We start from the raw sequence: 21,777 nt of genomic DNA, 5'->3' as shown, positions 1-21,777 counted from the left end.
GCCTTATTGCGAGCCTATTGACAACCCATAACTGAGATTCATCGCTTATTCATACCATTACGGCAGAAAATCAACACGTTTATGTTTCCACGTCACCTTAGCGATAATCAGATTTCGTTCATTGAATTTGTATGAAAATTCGTACCATAAAACATCTATCGAAGCAAGTTTGACAGTTAAATTTCATAACATACATTCGTATATTGAGGTTCGTACCTCAAACAATATTATCATTCAGTCTTGCTATTCCAATATGTTTCAGTTTAGGAGGTCATGGTACGAACAAAATGCGATTGAATTTAGGAACCGAAACTCATCACCATCTCAATTGGATCTTTATAAGAAAGTTCCCCTGATGTCAGAATTTGTACTAGAAAGTTGAATTCTTACAATATTAGTAAATTCTATGAAACATTATTGTTCTAAAATAGAGCACCTAATAGCTGATATACCAGCTTATCCTTGTTTGTCTTTTCCGGTAAAAGTTTTTATTATTTTTATATCTTAGAAGTTTTGCAAAGCGTAATTTAATATTCTTTAGCATATTATCGTACGTGACTGCCACGATTATTAGGAATATGTTTTTAAAACTAAATAAATTTATTTACTCAGAACTTATAATTTAGATCTTCTAAACATTATTTGATAGTCTGCGCAGCGGGAGTTCGCGTTTAAAAAAATGCTTTATACATTCGAACGTTAATTGATAATAGAATAGTTTAGTATTTTGTATACCTTTTAAGATCAGACACAACGTACATTATAAACTGTAGCTTCAAACGTAGATTCTATATTGACATGTTTCATAGAAAATTTTTCCTACTTGTCAAAGTAGTTTTAGGCTTTTGAGAAGAACATAAATCGATGCATTGCTTCAGATTGATTTACCAACTTTAACAATACTTTTTTATGATTTTATTACTCATTGTACTGTTGTAGGTAGTTGAAATAAAACCAAATATCGACATATAATTTGTATTAAATCAACAATATCTTAGTCTTTACATTCTTTGGTATAAGTAGCAGCTCGTTTAGGTACAGTAACTATTAAATTCACAATTCAATCTCGAACTGTATACAACTAATTTACACCTATACCAATTATTTTACAATTTCCTAGAATTATCCAGAGAGAAATATTAACAAATTCAATGTTCTGTTTTTGTACTTTAAATTATATCATTACAATATTTACACAGATATAGATTTAAAAAATAACAGTAAATGTCACAGACTAGAGCCTAATCACATAGGTTGACAGGTAAATTAGTCTCACAATTTGACACAACATGAATTGTCTATGCGTAAAAGCGAGACTTCTATAGCCAAATTTTTGCCGTTATTAATTAAATATGTAATCTTTATGTGTCAAATCCTTTTTTGCAGCAAAATATGGATATATATATACCCCCGTATTCATAAAAACTAAATCCGTCTAGCACTCATAGCTAAAATACTATTTCGTCTCTTTCTGTCAAATTATGTCAACGCTGTGATAAATAGAGACAGTGTAGTTGAAACGGTGACATTCGATTTAGTTTTAATGAATAAGAAGGGAAATATACAGTCGATTCATACGTTATATTACATAATAAATTAAATTTAATTATATTGACTTTATATTTTCTCCGAGGATAAAACTCGTTTCTACTTAAATCTATGTATTATTAGCCAACAGGATGCATAGAAGGATTAATATCTGGCACACTTGCAACTTGGCTCCGGCTCCTGGTGATGTAACTGAAAAAAACATTATCGTAGGTAAAAATTGATTTTTGAATGCCTTATTGGCGTATTGTTGACAATTTTAATAATCTATCGACTTTTATACATAGAAAACATATCGTATCAAAATACAATTTATTCAAAGGTAATACAATACTACCACTACCCAAATCAAGAACTTAGAACGGACAAGAACGGTAATAAACTCTCCGCCATTATTTTTAATCAAGTTTTTTAAAGATATTTTTAAGTTATTTAAAATGAATAGTTTCTCATATGAAAATATTAATAATTAATTTATATATATAATTATATTTCCTTTTGACAGGGTTAAAACAGGTTAAATTTTTATAAATGTAAAAAGAAGATAATGTTATTCAGCAACAAAGTGATAAAGACACCATTGAAAAATTTGTATACATTTTAGTTCCATCTTCTGTGAGAAGAAAGTATTATTTGATAAAATACACGTTAAAAAAATGGTATAATATGTTGATGGCATTTCGCGTGACATATTTTGTTTTAACTTCTGAAAACAACATTTAGAAAACGTGCCCAAATATCCTCAAATCATAACATGTACGTCCAATTTCAACAGTATCACATTAAAGCCTAATTAACGTTTTAAATAATCGGTTAAAATAATATCTTGAATTATTATGACTAACAAATGCTTTTTAGCTAAGATTTTATTAATTTAACTAAGAATCTTATACAAATAATATTGCAATATAACGTGCATAGTTATAATTATTACCATGCTATAACCCGATCAATCTCATCACAAGACTAAATAACGATCCACTGTGGCCCAAAGGAAATTGTCTTTGCAAATGACCCCTGAGGCCACACAGTCTCAATGACCCCTCAACTAATCTTATTGCATTTCCTGCCGTATGGTCCACTGAGAATGTTCAATGATGGACTTTATACGGTCATACGGGTACAATGTTCCTTTGATATACATAATTTTTCGTAACTCCTTACATATTATTACTATTGGAACGAAGTTCCTTATCGCGCGTTGTGAAAGGGGGCTAGACGGAATAAATTCTTACGAAAAGTTGTCACGACACTTTTTTGCTATTTGCTATTGTAATCCACCGGTTCTCGTCCGATCACCGAAGTTAAGCAACGTCGGGCGAGGTCAGTACTTGGATGGGTGACCGCCTGGGAACACCTCGTGATGTTGGCTTTTTTTTTCGTCGTAAGATTGGTGTCGAGAAAATCTATCATACTGTTATGATACCAATTAACATATAAATTAATCGAAAGGAATTTCGTTCCATCCGGGTGTCCCTTGACACCACTAAAGTTTTTTTTATTTATTTATACGGGAAACGAGCCTCCAGCTGCAGCGCATGGACACCTATATTAGTTGCCGTTGCTGGGCTTTAATAGAGAAGAACTCTTTGTAAAAATTTAAAGATAAATCTCCCAGGAAAGACTTAAACTAGAAGTCCTATTCCACAGCTCGCTAGCTCACAAAAGGAAGAAGAAAAAAAGCACAGAGAAGCGGACTCTGGAAGACTTCTAGCCAATAGCCATCGAGGTGGTGCCGATGAAACCAGGAATTTCGGCTCGTGCGGTATCAATGCAATAAAGTAAAAACTGTTTTTTTTATACGGTTTCCAGAAGGTACCAATAAATAGTCATGTCTGAGAAAGATTTAACTTTAATTTTAACATTAAAAGCTTCGATAGATGGATAAATTATAGATCTCTTACCTCTTTCTATCTTAGGGTCACTATTAGCAGAGTACAGCGCAACAGCTGAGTTCTCTCTATACAAATCTGCAACTTTGGCTTCACAACGGAGAATTGGGGCTCCCCTCTCATAATGAGCTGGCCATAGATGGACCTGCACGAACAACTCCGAAAAGAAAAGACCATCGTTCGCTGTCTGGGAGTTATGGAGACCTGGTGTCACCTGGTGAAAAAAATTTCGAATAAACATCGACATACATTTATTTGGTATAATTTATGAATGTAATATGAAAATGAATTGAAATACATTTGTATGATGCATCGATACCATATACCATTTATAAAAAAAAAACATTTAATGCAGACCATTAAAAAGTCCATATATTGTTAGTAAAGTAATACTTATAACTATGTTGGTAAAATTAAAATTAGCAAAACTATTAAAGACACAAAGAAGAAAACATTTAATTCATATGTCTACGTTGATTCGAGGCACCAGGTACACGGGTAATTTATATGAACCCAATGTCTCAAAACAGCACATTCGGGTTTACTTATTTATAACCATCAGGATATTGTTAGTACTCGCAGTAGTAGTAATAAATTAATCGCAATTTTCATAGCAAATATTTTTGCCAAATTACAGCCCTTTGAAGAAATAATAAATGTATGATTACACGAAATTTGTAAATTAGTCTCATCAAATATTCTGTTTATGGAATAAAATAAATTGCACATTATGCGTAGGGTTGCTCCTTTCTTAAATTTGTTGACGTAGTAATGTACGTTTGTTTCTTTGACAATAATCAATATATTTAAAATGCTTGTAAAAATTTGTTGGAAATGGCTGTTTAATATGAAATTCATATAATAATTTAAAAAAAGTTGTGTTTATTGAAATTTATAATTTATTAAAACCTGTAAATTTTCTTTCCATAAAAACCTTCCTCAGAGTTTAATGAGTAAATTAAAAAAAATACTCGAGTTTGTTCAGCCGTCTTCAAAATATTTTGCGATTTATTTTTATTCACATAGATTTCCAGTCTAATTAATATTCAGTATTTATAAGAGTTTTCTCGCACCATTAAAGTAAAATTCTATTTACGTTCTATAAAATTACTATGCCTAGGAATGTCAAGAATGTACTAAAAACAAAGCCAATTTAAATTTCAATCCTCGATAACGAGTGTTTAGTTTACTAATCCAATATATTTTATAGTACACAATATTAGTATATAGTAGCAAATCATGATATAATTTGAATGTTTACTATGAATGTTTTTACTTGAAACGTTTTAAGTAAATATTTACAAAATAATTTTAATAGGATGATAAGCAACCCTAATTTTCGAGAGGGCTCACTGAGTTTCGAAGTGGCTAACATTGTTTGTATTATTTTGTATATTCTATGGAAAATGGTTTGTTCATTAAAAATTGACATTTCATACAATTATTGTTTCTATTGTTAAATTTGCAATGTGAGTTATAAAAAATATATAGGCAAACTATACGAGTATTGTGACTTTTAAACCATTGAAATATTTGAAGTAGTAAATAAATACCGGATAGTCCGGTTATGGGTGCAATATACTTCTTTAACAATTTAATTTTGTATATGATTAATAATAGCATTTAATTAATTTAAAAAAATGTATAATATGAGTATACGCATCCCAGTCTTTCGAATCCATTTCTGATACTGAGACATTTATTTAATATTGGTTTTGTTCGATATGGATCCAGGTATCGCTGGGTAAAATCAGTCTTAAAAATTTTAAGATATCTTAGTATTTGTATACGTAAGCTTAATGTCAATATTACAATAAATAAAATACTATAAAAAATTGCCTTCAAACATTACAAAAAAAGTTAATGATGAATTAAAGTTAGAACATTTGTGCTTAATTAAAAGTAAACAAAAGCAAAAAGCAAACACTTTGTTCCTCTTAGTTTTCAGTTCGCACTTACTAATTTACTATTAATTTTCACACGGAAACCGTTATAGCACGAAGTAATTACGTTTCGCAGTGGTTTATAAAGTTTAAAGTTTTTTAACACCCCCTGGTAGCGTTTAAGCGCCACACTTAATGAGATATGTCGAGTTTATGGCGCTTTGAACGAAGTTTAAACGAAAAACTAAAGTTTCAGACTATAACATCAACATTTGAAAACGCTTAACTACCTATTTTCGACGCTACATAATCATTTCTCCCATAGCTGTGTTTCTCGATATCCTGAGTCGGGCCAGTTTAATAATTGAAATGTTTATTTCGTTAGAATTGTGATAGCAATCTCCATGAACATATATATTATATTAATGACTTTGTGGTCTATTACATTTTCCTTTAAATAATTGTAATGTAGAGGGAGGGTAAAACTTGCTGAGTTTCTTGCCCGTTCTTCTCAGAACAAGGCCTCCTGGTAGTTTTGCGAACGGATGGCGTAGTCTTGCTCTTTCGCGAATTGTGTAAACGTTTTTGACATTCATAAGCATGCCCTAAGAAATGCCTGAATAAACGTATTTTGATTGATTGATTACATACTATAAAGTAGTTACCATCTCTTCTTCTTCTTAGCAAACTTCATTACTGTAGGTCGTGCTTATCGTGAAAAGCCCTAAGAGATACATCGATCGAATGTTGAGATCCATAATTATCATAATATGGTCAGACCAACGGGTAGGCGATCGACCCCGACTTCTCCTGCCATCACTTCTTCCTACCATTACCCACTTGTCGACAATATTTGGTTCTCTCCTGGCAATATGGCCAAAGTAGCTAAGCACCCATTTGTAAATGAGAGTCGACAGGCTTGTGGTAATTTTTAGTTGGTTGAGAATGGACTTAGTAGTTTCCATAATTGTTCTTAGAACTTTTACGTGACTGCTTTGAATGTTGGTAAAAAACAGTCATTGAAGGAAGTATAATTTAAGTAACTCAGTTTCCGTGTCTGTGACTGTATGTTTTAAATTTTATCCCGTTTGCACACTAACGAAGTGAGCAATATCTAGTGAATAATGAATATAATGTCTATTGTCTATGTATTTAAAAATACGTGAGAGTGCCGACAAATATCAGTATAAGTCCAAGGTTATTCTGCATAGACAGTGGCTGTAGACAGTTCATTTATACTAAAAATAACTGTGAAAAAAAGACTTATTTTGTTTAAATATTTTCTGTTTACCCTCACAAAATGCTACTAAATGCAACTGTGAAAGTTTTTGGCCTCAGAAACTAGTTAGTTGTATAATGTTTTTATTTATTGTTAGTATAAATAGGTATAAAAACTTTGTTATATTTGAAATAAAAATAATGATAGATTTCTATGCTACACACTGGTATAAGTTTAAATCTAAAGTTAATAAAGCATGTATTTGATTTTATACAAATAGCACTCGACAAAAATAGAAGCAAACTTTCAAGACCATTGTCGGAGTGCAATTTAAAACGTCGCCATCAGAATGCATAGTGTTTCACAAGAACAATACTTGCCGACTCACTTCAAACTAAATAACTCGACTTATGACTTTTAAATGTGTGTAAATCTTCACAGAATTTTTAGTTTAGTTAGTTTACGTTTAGTTTTTAAACGCTTAATAAATAATAATCGTATAAATAATAATTCTATATAAGTCTTGGTCTCAGATTGCATATGTTCTTCGATCATTTTTATTTTAATATACAAGTTCTGTGCCTGACACATGTCGCAAATTTCTGGCCGTTTCTTCAAGATTCTTGGCTTCACCGGTATAAGGGTTGCTCGTTTAAGCTGTTGTCGACTCATTTAAATGTTTCTCATATATAATTTGACAGCGCTATTCACTGAATTAAACTCAAAGCTTATTGATGCATAAAAAAAAACAGTGTTCATTGCAAAGCTAGGTGGGTAGATAATTCCTAGAAGCCGAGCGGAGGAGTGGAACCAAAGCAGAGCGGAATGTGGGAGTTAAAATATTTTACTCTGCATATTTTCTATTGAAAAGAGCAGTGTTGGCCTAGTGGTTACAGCGAACGACTCTCATCCCTGAGGACGTAAATTCGATTGCCGGCTGTCCACCATACTTTACTTAGACTTTATTTCTTTTGTTTTTTTATATGTGCGTATTTAACATTCGAACTCGAACGGTGAAGGAAAGGATCGTGAGGAAACCGGCTTGTCATAGAAGCTGATCATCTACTTGATAAACAGATACAGAAATATGAGGCCCAGACCTAAAAAGGTTGTTGCGCCACTGATTTTTTTCTATTATATCAAATTGCTTTTATTTTTTTCTATTATATTTGGTTGCTTCTTGATTATTAAATGTTTATACGATTTGCAAAATGTGTCTACTACGAAAATTTTATGTATATTATAAACCCTTTTTCTGCAATATCTATACAAATAAAAATAAATGACAAAATATGTTGCTAAGTGCAAATCTCGTAGACGGCTTGACCAACTCTAGTATTTTTTTGTTAATCCATGTGGTCTGAGGAAGGTTTTTATGGAAAGAAGAATTGAAATAATATAAATAAATAAAGACATAGTTTTATTTAGTACTAACTACTAAAAATATAGGCTAAGTTAAATCATCGCAAAGGCGCAACGAAGTTTGCGGGGGCAGCTAGTTGGGATTTATAAGTGAATTGATCACACATGTAAAAATATTTCATTTTTGTTTAAAAAACAAAGGTCTATTTAATATCATTCTTATTTATATAAGCTCTGAAAGTTAGATTTCATTAACAAATGAAATTGGCGTAGACTAAGTTTTGGACGAGTTAATTATGCAAGTTTTAACGGAATGCGTCAAAATGTAAATTAAATAAACTGATTGAAGTTAATTTTATGCGGGATGCTTGCGTTGTTTTATTTTAATACTCATAAAGTTTCATGAATTTTAATAATATATTAGCTTCGACAGGATTTTCAGACATAATATCCAAATGAAGAGGGGTTTTATTGGCGACTTTTATAGATATGAACTGTTACTTACGACGTGTCTCTCATTGTAACTAATTATATAAGCATATATTTAAAATAGGTAGTTGGGGTTTTATTTCGTTATTTTTAAAGCAAAGCTCATACTGATAGATTTGCACCTTAACTTAAAGAAACATAGGTACTTTGGACTATAAGGTATAGGTATAAACTCAGTCACAGACTGACACAGCTTGCGCTTAATAAGCCACATTTAGCTTTTTCGTGGACCCTGGTACTGAACGGATCTCTGCAGCCGAACCTTGTATGAGCAAGTCACTGACTAGATTTAACAGCCTCGAATGTGTTGTATGTACCCAGGCCTTGCACGTAGTACTAGAACCCTTAACAAACAAACTTTGACGATAACGTGAATTAGCTTTAGAACCGCGTAGGTTGATTCTCGATAGAATTTCCGGACAATTTTCTGTATATAAAAACAGCTGATAAACATCGAGCAATCAAGCATCGTCGATGCTTGATTTTCTTCATTATTATCAAGGTAAGAATTAAGGTTTTGTATTGTTGCTAATCGGAACAAAATTTTTCTTCGATCCAACTCGATTCGGTGAAAATGCCAAATTGGAAAACGGTATTCCAATAACGTTCTTATAAGTGCAAAATAGACAAATATATTCAATTGCGGTGCAAACAGATACAAAAAAAGAGTAGAAAATTTGTGCACAAATACAAGACACTTGACACGGGCATTATGATTTTTGTAAAAATATTAAATGAGGTTTTAAAACGCCTCGACATAGTTCTATAAAATCATTAGTTAATAGCCACTATCAATGTTTATAATTTCATAATATATACATTATACATATATATATTTCTCATTCATTTCTCACTCAAAGGCAGTTTTGAATCGTAACTATCATTTAATTTCTTATATTTTTTGGTTTTATCTCGATTATTTTTTAAAGCAAAGCTAATACAGACAGATTAGTGCTCCAATCCCTGATTAGAATGCTACATCTGTTTCTCAGATATTTTATTCTTAATAGGCAAGTAGTTATACGCCTTCTTTGCCAGATACATGACATCAACTTTGAGTTAAGATACGCTGGTACCTCTCGACGTTTCACCCTACGAGCAAGTATTCATTGCGAATAAAACACATGACTAGGATACAGAATCGAGGGGTACCTCAGGGTATACAAGGCTACTAGTACTGTACTTGTACATATAGATTTAACCTGAGGTTTATTCCCTAAGCTAAGTAAACAGAGTTGTTTACAGATCGTGGATTCAGCTCATAAATAAGTTTAGTTCTAAAACTTTCGAATTTTGATTAGTCTATATTGAGAAGTTCTTGCCGAATAACGAATTCTATTTGGTTCAGAAAAGTATTCGATTTTATTTATGTAACATTTGAAGAAAATAACGTAACTTCGGATTTGAATGTTCACTGATTTTTATTGAATATTTTTTCTTGATTTTGTACACTTAGTTTATTAGCTGGAATTTCAATGAGTCAAATAAATGTTCAGTTCGAATTTTTACTTCGGCTTGCAAGGGAGACTCCCTGGACTTTTATATTGAAACTAGCTGACCGGGCAAACATCGTTTTGCCATGTATATCATTTATAATAAAAAAAATAGGGGTTGATCGTAGAGGGGTGAAAGTTAGGGATTGTATGTATTTTTTAATGCTGTATCAAAAAAAGTAAAAACAGAAAAAAATATCTAAAAATAAAAAAAATATATTTAGGGGTGGACTACCCTTAACATTTAGGGGGATGAAAAATAGATGTTGTCCGATTCTCAGACATGCCCAGTACGCACACAAAATTTCATGAGAATCGGTCAAGCCGTTTTGGAGGAGTTTAACCACAAACACCGCGACACGAGAATTTTATGTATTAGATATTGTTTTACAGTATTTATATTGTATACTAGTGGACCCGACAGACGTTGTCCTGCATGATATTTCAAGCAATTAGTAAAGCAAAGTATGAAAGTACCGACTGCAGCGCCATCTGGCGGGCTGATTTGTGAATCTAAACCATTCCCAGATCCCCTTGAACACACACAACAAATTTCATCAAAATCGGTCCAGTCGTTTGAGAGAAGTTGAGTGACATACACACTCACAGAAGAATTATATATATAAAGATAATGTATGCCTTAAAATTTAGTATAAAAAGTAACTAACCGGTATATCATTGATGAAAAATGTTAACTCGGCAGGGGGTCGACTTGGACCTGACGAGCAGTTGCCTCGAAGAATATCACCAGGCATGTAGTAGTGCTGGCTGGTGTGAATCATTGGTGAAGATGCTGGAAGCACTGTAAGACACAGTCTATTATATATCACGTCTTAAATTAATAGTAATAATCTCCGGGTTCCCGGCCACGTTGGTTTATCATATTTATTTATTAACAGTAGATTTTTTTTTAAAGACAATTCACACCAATTGACCTAGTCCCATGCTAAGCTGGTGATGCTTGTGTTATGGGTACTAGGTAACGGATATACATACATATTATAGATAGATAGACATATAAATACATATTTAAACACCCAAGACCTAAGCAAAACACCAAAAGCATCACATCGATGTTCGTCTCAGCCGGGGATCGAACCCGGGACCCATGGATTCGCAGTCAGGGGTACTCACCACTATACCAATGGGTAGATAGATACGCTGTACATGAACGAAAAATTGTTTAAATAGAATTATAAAACTATTAAAAACAAATAAGGAAAACCTTCTCGCTATACATGTAGCTTCTCTAAATAAGTTTTTAAATCACTATATACTACACCCACTCACTTCACAACTAGGTCGCCCCCGGCGAAGAGTGAAGAAAACTAAACTATTTTATTAATTAACTTTCCATATACGGACATATTATAATGACTAATTGGAAGGGACAAGTGCACTCTCGCGACTTTACCCCAATACTACGAAAGGGGAATATTTTTATTAGGTACTATTTATTCTAACAAATATAAATAATTTCAGTACTGATCCACCCAGGAATCTAATCACAGACATCAAAATATGTAATCGAACGTGGTTAGCAGACTAAAAAATTAATAATAAAAAAAAAGTTTTCTAGAAGAATCTGCAGAGATGTGGGTCATCGGTTTCTCGACTTCAAACGACAAACCTGGCATATAATTAGAAAGAAATGGTATGTAAATGTCACCGTAAAATTGTAAAAACCGTTAGATTGTAATCTATCTCGAGAGATTGTAAACTGTCGAAAAATTGTGAACCTCAACGAACTGCTTACAAATTAACGTATTATTATTCGGTAGTTATATGAAATTGTTGGGAAGTAAAATTAATCTGTAATTGACCAAAGAAGTTTGAATGATAACTAAGTTAGTTTAGTACAATCTACCGAATAATAATACGTTAAATTGTAAGCAGTACGCTGAGGTTCACAATCTTTCGACAGTTTATAATCTCGTGAGATAGATTACAATCTAACGGTGTTTACAATTTTACGTTAACATAAACACACGATGCCATTCATAAATGAAGGTATATAATAATAAAACACTGTAAGTTTCATTTTAAACTTATTTCATTTGGCGGCTTCTACGCTCCATATTGGAATATGTATTTCCCATGAGAGTCTTTTACTTTCCAAGAGACAATTTTACCATAGAGTAGTAGCTAGATTTATACATATAATTTTCATAAAAACGTGTTATTTTCTTATTCTATTGATTGATTCTTCTACGTTCAGTGTGGCAATCAAAACATTTCCGTGATTGCCGCGTGTGACGTCATTTTCTCAAGCGCCACAAAATAAAAAAATTAAAAATATGTTTATTATGGAACATAATATACATGTATCACTTATTCCACGTCATTAAATTTGAATTTGTAGGCATCCCTACTCATCGGCAAAGAAGACAGAGGGTGTAGGCCGAGAGAAAAAGCCGGCGTAAAAAACTCTCGGTACTCTTTTAAAATATCAAATCATCAAACAACACTTATTTCAAAACAAATATCGCAAATTAATTAGAGGTAGCCTGTCTAGCACTAGTCCCAGGCCCTTTTATCAACTAGATAATCGTTGACTTTATAGTAAGCCTTTTTACACAGCTTTTCTTTAATACATTTCTTAAATTTATTGAAAGGCAGAGATAAAAGAGCCTCTGGGATTTTATTAAAGAAGAGTATCCCACATCACAAACGACTAAAATATTCTTGCAAACAGTAATTACAATGATTTTTTTTTATGTTGAAGCCCTAAAGATGGATGTGCAGGTGTTAACTGTTGCGCAAGTATCACTGTAAGGGGCATGCGGGGCCTAACAGCATTAAGGCGGTATTTACTGGAAGGTTCACGTACACGGTAAATATGTGTACTGTGTGTGTGTGTGGGGTGGGGGGGGGGTTTAGATTTTATGACTGAATATATAAGGGAGCGTTCAAGTATTACGTAACGCGATTTTTGGAGATTATTGACCCCCCATGTAACTCGCCGTAACGTTTTTCAGTACCCAAGTAGGTACAGTACTGTACTCGAGTATAGTAAAACATTTCGTGACCACCTAGTGACTCTTTAGTTACTATTATGTGGTGTAAGTCGAAAATAATATTAACAATAACGCGTAATTCAATCCCCGCCCCGCATCGTAACGTTTTACAAAAGAAAAAAAACTCGTTACATAATACTTGAACGCTCCCTAATAAAGCTAACCTAATATTATATTTAGGACAATATTGTGACTAACACAATAATAATCATATGGACTTCACATTGTCTGCTTGGATAAATAAATATTAATTACTAATTATTTCTATTGCTAGACTAATTAATTATTATATCATTTCATCTAAAGAAAAACAAAGCTTAAGATATAAAGTATAATGAATTATTTGTATTATTCCTAATTAGTAAATAAGGAAAATATACATAAAACTTATTTGTTGATTAAGGATACATATGATATTACGAATGGTTATTAAATTTTTGAAAACCGCCGTACTGCCGTTTGGAAGTTGTAAGAACAACACAAACATATTTAAATTAAAAATTTATACATTCAATACAATACACGTTATATTGAAATTGACTAAAATCTGAATGATAAACGCGAACCTCTTGATTCCGTCACCAATCATTAAAAACAAATTCAAATTTTAAATATTAATAAAATGAATTGAAACCTAAACCTCTCTAACTATTAAAGTGTTCGGAGTTATTTAAGAAATTTATTAATTACTAACGACCGGTTGGTACAGGTACAGGTGACCCTTAAACGTTTAAATTATGTATTATTATACAATTGTATAATTGGTGAAACTTAACCACATGGAAATCCGTGCATGATTTTTTGATATATTGCGAAAAAACGGACAAGATAAGTGTGGCATAGATTTAAGGTAGAAAAGCTATTTCACTGCCTTAAATCAAAGCTTAAATCAAACTTTGACATGAAGTCTTGTTCTCGTGTTAATTACAATATATAATTATCAGATATACTATATAGAAGTATTGTCTTTTATTGACATAACTTTTACACATTTGAAGAAAACGTGCGTGGTCACGGTGACCAATACATAATTACCGGATTGAAGTCTCCGTGTGTGAAAAGTGTTTTCACAACCATTACACCATGTCCCATGTGACATTTTAAGTAATTAATAATAATAACATAAATTAAAAACAAAGATTTGTCCTCTATCAGCAGGAGGCATGGTGAAATAGGAGCACGCACTTACATTCTCGTGGGAACAACACGCAAACACATAGTCAAAATAACCAACATCACCGCATACACGAATTCAAGTACGACCAGTCACCACAAGCAGCACCCGTTCACGAGCATGCATATAATAATAATAATAATAATAATAAAAACTTTATTAATGACAGAAAGGTTTGTGACAGAAATCATGAATCGCTAGTCCCCACACTAGGGAGGCCCTGTGTTGTGGGTAACTAGAAAACAATTATTTCGTGGTACATGTTAAAATTAGTTTAAAAATGTGATATGAAAAATGATAATAAAAAATACCAATAATAGTTATAAATTTAGTGTTACGTATGAAGTGAATGAGTGAGTGGGTGAATAGGTGAGTTTGCGCATGTATTTGAGAATGTAGCTGAAAGTTGTTATGATCGTGCACTGTCTATGTTTATGAAACCTCAAAGTCATACAAAGATATGTAGTAATGCCTCTGTGGATTCGAAATCCAATTTGGCTAGTGTAGTTTCTATGTGACTTGCTAATTTATATCTGGATAGTTGTACGATCTCAGAGTCCATAGATTTGGAGATTTTGTTATAAAGGAAGGGGCCCCTAAATGCAAAGGAGCGTTGTCCAAATACAGTCCTTCGTTTTGGCGTTGGGAATGCAAGACGTCTGTTCTTAGATGTGTCCTGAATTGTGAGCCCATGGAATCTATGATATCTTGAACAGGTCGCCAAGATGTAAAGCTTCCTTACCGAGAGGGTTTTTGTTTCTAGGTGGAGTTTGACTGTGGGGTATCTAAACGGCCTGCGATAGGCAACTTTAAGGATTGCTCTCTGTGCACGTTCCAACTTAAGCAATAGAGATTCAGCCGCTCCCCCCCATGCCGATATACAGTATGTGAGAATGGACTGACAAAGTGCTAGATAAATTATTCTAATAACTTCGTCCTCCGCTACTCGTTTCAGTCGATTGAATATTAACATAAGTTTTCTGAACCTAGAAGACAGTGCATCAATGTGCTTTTCCCAAGTGAGGTGTCGATCTATTATTATTCCTAGATATTTTATACTTTCGGTGTATTCGAGAACAGGACACTGGCATGGATATTGGTTATAGCACGTGTGGAGTTTTATGACTGGTAGGGTCGTTGGGCGGGAGCGATCTGTTATGCTGAAACACATAAATTTGGTTTTGCTGAGATTTAGACTAAGCAGATTGTTTTGAAGCCAGTTGGAGACGCAATTTATACCTTTCTCTGCTAAGACAGAAACCTGTTCCCAAGTTTTAGCATGAAATATCATAGCTGTATCGTCGGCAAATGAATAAATATTTCCGTTGTCCAGTGGCAGACTGCACAGGTCGTTGATATATATTAAAAAGAGGGTCGGTGCAAGCGCACTGCCCTGTGGTACTCCAAATCTGACGTATTTCTTGTGGCTTGTGTGTCCCCTAAGACTAACACGCTGTTGCCTATCCTTAAGGTAGGATGCAAACCATTGCAGAGCCACCCCTCTCACTCCTAACAGTTCCATTCTTCGCAGCAAAATGCAGTGTGAGACCGTGTCGAAGGCTTTTGCGAGGTCTAAGAAGACACCTATACATACCTGCCCCATATCCAATTTCTCGCTTATATGGTCAGTAAGATTACTGACAGCGTCTGCAGTAGATCTTTGTTTTCTGAACCCGAATTGGTTGTAGGAAATGAGCGATTGCTTTTCTAGAAATGAGAGCAGCCTCTTGTTCACTATTCGTTCTAGGATCTTGGCTATGACTGGAAGAAGGGATATTGGTCTGTAATTAGAGACGTCCATTTTGTTTCCTGACTTCCAGATTGGGGTTACATTGGCTAGCTTCCAAGCTTCTGGAAAGGTGCTGGTCGACATGCTAAGGTTACAAAGGTAGGTTATAGGAGCCGCAAGGATGTTTTTAAGTCTGATTATCAGTTCGCTTCCTATGTTGTCACAACCTCCAGCTGAGTTACCCTTAAGTTTGTTGATAGTTGCACGTATTTCCTCTTCGTCTGTTGGATGTAAGAAAAATGAGTTTGGATTGGATGGCTTATCTATATTTTTTGCTAGCTGTTCCTCAGATGTATGTAAGTATGTGATAGTCCTTTCCGCTATACTATTGCCTATGTTTGTAAAAAAGTCGTTGGCTTTATTTAGCGCTACCACAGGATCGGGTGTTATTTGAAGTAGGTCAGTGGAATGCGACTCCTTTGAACCTATGTGGCATATACTTTTTACTGACTCCCATAGTTTTTTGGTGTTATGTCTGTTCTGCCTAATCGTGCTTTTTTCGAAGTTTTCTTTAAGTTTCTTTAGAAGATTATTGCAGAAGTTTCGATTCCGCGCGCGTCGTCAACCTGTCAACATCGTATTACGCAGCTCCTGTGTTTTTTATTTTAATTATATGGTTGTATACGCGCGATTGTAGTGAAAAGTGTATGTGATTTGGAGAAAACTTTTAACTTGTGCTAGAACTATTGGAAACATAGCTATTGTTGTGTAACACTCTAAAAATTAGTAATTTAAAAGTGCTATAAAAGACCTACCCTCAAAAAACAAAGAAAAAAATAAAATAAATATATTGACATTAAAGAGTCCCATCATGTCTCAATGTTTTAAGTGTCTTGCTAAAATGGACGAGAAAAATGTCAAAGTAACTTGCAAAGGGTGTTGCCGACTCATTTGTAACAAATGCAACGGTCTTTCTGCGACCGAACTGCGTGTCTTTGGACTTCAGACGCACAAACTATCGTATCTTTGTAATGACTGTGAGACCGGTTTAAGACAAGTTCCAGAGTTGCGTAGATTGGTTACTGAGCTCCAACAAGAGGTCGAGGTTCTGAAGACCACTCAACCGTCCATTGTCAACTTGGATACTGTTATAAATGAAATAGAGGAGAGAAAGAAGCGCAGTTGCAATGTTATTGTGTTTGGTATACCGGAATTAAAATCATCTTCTTCAGAGGAAAGAAAGGATTACGACAAAGCTAAGATAGCTGACGCCTTCAATCCAATACCAATCCCTGACCCCAAGATAGTGCATGTGTTTCGCTTAGGTAAACCGGCAGTCGTTAACCCCTCAAAGCCACGTCCGATAAAAGTCGTCTTCGAGAATAAACGCGCCGCTACCGATATTTTAAAAAACAAGAGTAAAATTGGTAAACCCGTTAGAGTTTATTCAGATATGACCCCGTACCAAAGAGATCAGCTAAAAGGTCTGCGAGACGAACTTGCCCTAAGGATCGAAAAGGGTGAAAAAGATCTCACTATAAAATATGTAAACAACATACCAAAAATTACAACAATTACAAAAAACTAGCTTTACCTCATATAACCGAACTTATAAACGCAAGAAACAACAATAAAGGAAACTCCAAAAAACTGATGACGTCCAAAGAGAAAATAACTTACCAAATAATCAACAATTACACAGATATTATTTTTACAAAAAAATCTCTGAAATTTTTCTATGCCAACTCTCGCAGTATTGTCAAACCTGGAAAATTCGATGAGCTTAGATGTATTATCGCTTCTTTACAAGTAACCATACATATCATTATACTAACGGAAACTTGGATTAAGAGTGAAGATGAGGCAAAAATGCTCCAGATACCCTCCTATACCCATTACTTTAATTATAGAGAAAATAAAAGGGGCGGTGGAGTGTCAATATTTGTGTACAACAATCTCAAACATCACCTTGTTGAAGAAAAATGCGTCGATGATACTCATTATCTCTGGGTATACGTGAAAAAATTCTCTCTAAATATCGGTGCCATTTATAAGCCTAATAAAATAAAAATGGATAACTTTCTCGAGATATATTCACAACAATTACACAAATTGAAACGAACAATAGTCTTTGGCGATTACAACCTGGACTTACTCAACCCGGACTCAGCGACACGCAAATATAAGAACACCTTAAAAGAGAACAACTACAAAATCCTGAACAAAATAAGCCCAAAACACTGTACCCGCGAAACAACCTCAACCAGGACAATGTTAGACCATGTATCTTGTAATTTAAGTGAAAATAATTTTCATTTTATCACTACGGAATCTTCATTGTCTGACCACAAACAAATACTTTTAGAGATAAAGCAATACCAACCACCAACTATCATAAAACAGCAATACAACGCAGTTGACTTCAGCAAACTTTATCGATGCCTGGATGAATATCCTAAAAATCATGAAGACGTAGAGTATGATGAATTGGCAGGGAAACTGAAATCCTGTTTAAATAAGTGCAGAATCACAAAATTTAAAACATTGAATCCTCCGCGGCAAGACTGGATTAAAAAAGAACTATTAGAAGAGATAAATAGCAAGAACATATTATGGCAAAAATATAAAACAAATGCGATGGACACGAAATTAAAAGCAGAGTACGAACATATTAAAGCAAGAGTATCACACAATATAAGAAAAGCGAAAAGTGAATATTATCTGAAGAGGTTTGAAGAAAATTCTAGTAAACCACGAAAAATGTGGAGACTTATAAATGACTTAGCTAAAAACAAAGTGCATGACAGACCTGGACCAGACAAACTTGAAACGGCAGCTGGTACTATTACGGACAAAAAAGAAATATGTGAAAGTTTTAACTCATATTTTTCGACCATTGGCTCAACCCTAGCAAATATGATTTCTAAAAAATCAAAAGTACCTCAAATTTTAGAACAGTGTAGTCTAACTGATAGAACAGAATTGCGATTTCTGAAACCAGTAACCACGAAAGAAGTTATTACCATAATTAAAAATTTGGACTGTAACACTGCATCTGGCATTGATGGTATTAGTACAAAATCAATTAAATGCGTAAAAGACATTATTGCCACGGAACTAACAGTCTGCATTAACTATCATTTGGCACGAGGTATTTTTCCCAACGAGTTAAAGGTTGCAAAAGTTGTACCAATTCATAAAGCCGGAAGTAAGCTTGACCCGTGCAATTATCGCCCTATATCAGTTCTCCCAGTGCTTTCTAAGGTCTTTGAGAAGATTCTTTATAACCAATTAGAGTCATTCCTTAATTCAAAAGGTTTCTTTTACCGAAAACAATATGGCTTTAGAGCTCAATCAAATACTCTCGCTGCCACAATTGACCTCGTAACCAAAATTAAAAATAAAATTGATCAAAAACAAGTTGCCTTAGGTATATTTATCGATCTAAAAAAAGCCTTTGACACCATTAGTCATGAAAAATTATTACAAAAACTAAAACTTACCGGTGTTACAGGCAAAGCACTTGAAATTTTTAAATCATATATGGAGAACCGAAAACAAATAGTAAAAATAGGTGAATATGAAAGCAATTCCTGTATCCTGAATTTTGGCGTTCCCCAGGGATCAATATTAGGCCCCCTCATGTTCCTCATTTATATTAACAGTATCAGTGATTTGGGTCTCAAAGGTGACATCTCCCTTTATGCAGACGACACAAGTCTCTTTTACTTTGGAAACTCGATCGAAGCTCTAATAGCCGACGCTCAAAATGATCTTAATCTGTTAAATGAGTGGTTTCAATCAAATCTTTTAACTATTAATATTACAAAAACAAATTATGTTATTTTTGCAGCAAAAAATAAAAAAATAAATAATAATTTCGAACTTAAAATAGACGGAAAAATACTTGAACGAAAACCTAAAGAAAAATATCTCGGACTTATTTTAGATAGTAACCTAACTTGGAAGCCACATCTAGAAAAAATTAAACTTAAACTAACTCCACTCACAGGGGCACTGCGAAACATAACAAATTGTCTCCCACAAAAAGTGCGGTATCTGATCTATAATTCTCTGGTTAAGCCTCATGTCGACTACCTCATTGAGGTCTGGGGTACTGCAGCAAAGAGTAATTTGGATCCTATCCAGAGAACTCTGAATAGATTGATTAAAAACTTATTTAACTATAAACTTCGGACGCCTACTGAAAGGATACACGAGGAAACAAAATTAATGAATATTAAACAAACGTACACATACTACACTTGTATTCTAGTACGCAAAATATTAATTAGGGAAATTAATTCTAATATAAAATTTTTAACCAAACAACAAACACGAAATATTAACTTAAGACGTGCTAGTTACTTGGTGACCCGCCCTCCTAGAACTAACTATGGCAAAAGAAGTTTGGAGTATGAGGGTGGTACAATTTATAATAAGTTACCATCAGTTATAAAAGCAGAACAAAATTATGCCCGATTTAAAAAGCTTCTAAAAACTTACACATTAATTAAATACAAATAAGTGATTAAAATATAATATGTATATATATATATTGACAGGAATGCGATAACACTTGAAATGTTTAATGTCTAAAGAACTTTAAACTAACACTCCTCACGGTGTTAAAGAATTGTATTTGATATTGACCAAAATCTGCCTAAAAGTGATTTTAGTCTGTAAAAATGTTTTAAAAACCTTGTACATGCCCTAAATATATAAATATAGGAATAAACTAAAAATAAAGTAGTGTTATGAAAAAAATTAAAATAATCAATGTAAACTTGTTATATCAGACTATGCCATCAATGCCACATCTAGTAAAAACTCAAATTCGTACATCCGTGTTTTGCTTGGTTGACTGATCAAGTTTATTATGTCTACCCACATTTTTGGTGCTGTTCTGTTTTGTTATTTTATATATGTACATCTGTGCGCTCTAATTTCTAATTTTTAATCTTAGTTTTAAATATGTGTTTCTCAGTAAGTGAATTTTGTATGCAATTCTTATGAGAAATAAAGTTATTCTTAAACCTTATATTTTACATATTTATCCAATAGTTCAAGATCTTTGGGATGTTTTCTAGCGGTTTTGTGAAGAGTGTCTCTTCGTCTTACACAATTTAGAAGACCAGCGGTCATCCATGGTTTCCTAATGGTTTTGGAGTTTCTTGCTGGTTGTATGACGGTATGTTTTGAGATGGCATTCTTTAGCGTATCGTTAAAGGTTTCAACTGCGTTATTTATCTCTTTGATGTCATAGAGGTGTTTCCAGTCAGTGAGCTTTAGTTCTTCTGTAGCTCCTTCATAGTTGATTCGGGTCTTGTTTCTAATGGCCTCAGGCTGTGGTGTTGCTATGGGGATGGTGTTAATTCCTAAAATAACGCAAAGGTGATCTGACACTAATGAAGGGCAAACTGCCACTTTAGCTAGGAGGCTTGAATTTACAAGAGCATGATCTAAGCAGTTTCCTTCTCGTGTTGGAAAGGTGTGGCCAGGTGCAAGCCCATGGTAACCTATAAGGTTTAAGTATTGGTCTTTCCTGATATCACTTGACGATTCTTTTATATCAATGTTTATTTCCCCTACTATGTAGGTAGACTTGTTTTGAATTTGATTTAAGGTTTGATCTAGCGATGCCAAAAAATTGTCAATGTTTACAAAGGATGGAGAACGGCATAATGTTACTATTGCTATGTCATCATCGATTGTCAAGATTAGACAATTGCTTTCAGAAAAAGTAGGTTCGGATATCTTGACGTTTATGTCCGGCTTATGGAAAATAACAATACCATCACATTTGTTAATATATTGTGTTGAGTATTTGCAGATATATCCGTTCAAACAGAGTCCGTCAAAATGTTGATCGATCCAGCATTCGGTAAGTACAATGACCTCTGGATCGAACCCGAGCCTGGCAAGAAAGAGGGTAAAGGCGTCGAAGTTTTTCTGGATACTTCGAATATTT

At 33.7% G+C, this 21,777-nt stretch overlaps 1 protein-coding gene across 2 annotated transcripts in view; it reads right to left on the bottom strand.

The window, feature by feature from the left end:
- Window positions 1-961: 961 nt before the first annotated feature.
- LOC125057777 overlaps window positions 962-21,777 on the bottom strand; it is a 76,183-nt gene continuing 55,367 nt past the window's right edge. For both annotated transcript variants that reach the window (XM_047661658.1, XM_047661659.1), the window contains exons 6-8: window positions 10,555-10,688; window positions 3,453-3,654; window positions 962-1,740 (exon numbers count right to left, since the gene is read on the bottom strand). In XM_047661658.1, coding sequence (XP_047517614.1) covers window positions 1,658-1,740; window positions 3,453-3,654; window positions 10,555-10,688 — 419 coding nt within the window. In that variant the 3' untranslated portion in view covers window positions 962-1,657. The remainder of the gene's footprint in view (window positions 1,741-3,452; window positions 3,655-10,554; window positions 10,689-21,777) is intronic.

Source organism: Pieris napi, chromosome 17 (assembly GCF_905475465.1).
Source record: "Pieris napi chromosome 17, ilPieNapi1.2, whole genome shotgun sequence".
Taxonomy (NCBI): Eukaryota; Metazoa; Arthropoda; class Insecta; order Lepidoptera; family Pieridae; genus Pieris; species Pieris napi.
The sequence above is the reverse complement of the archived record's forward strand: the minus strand, read 5'-3'. Positions and strand labels throughout refer to the sequence as shown.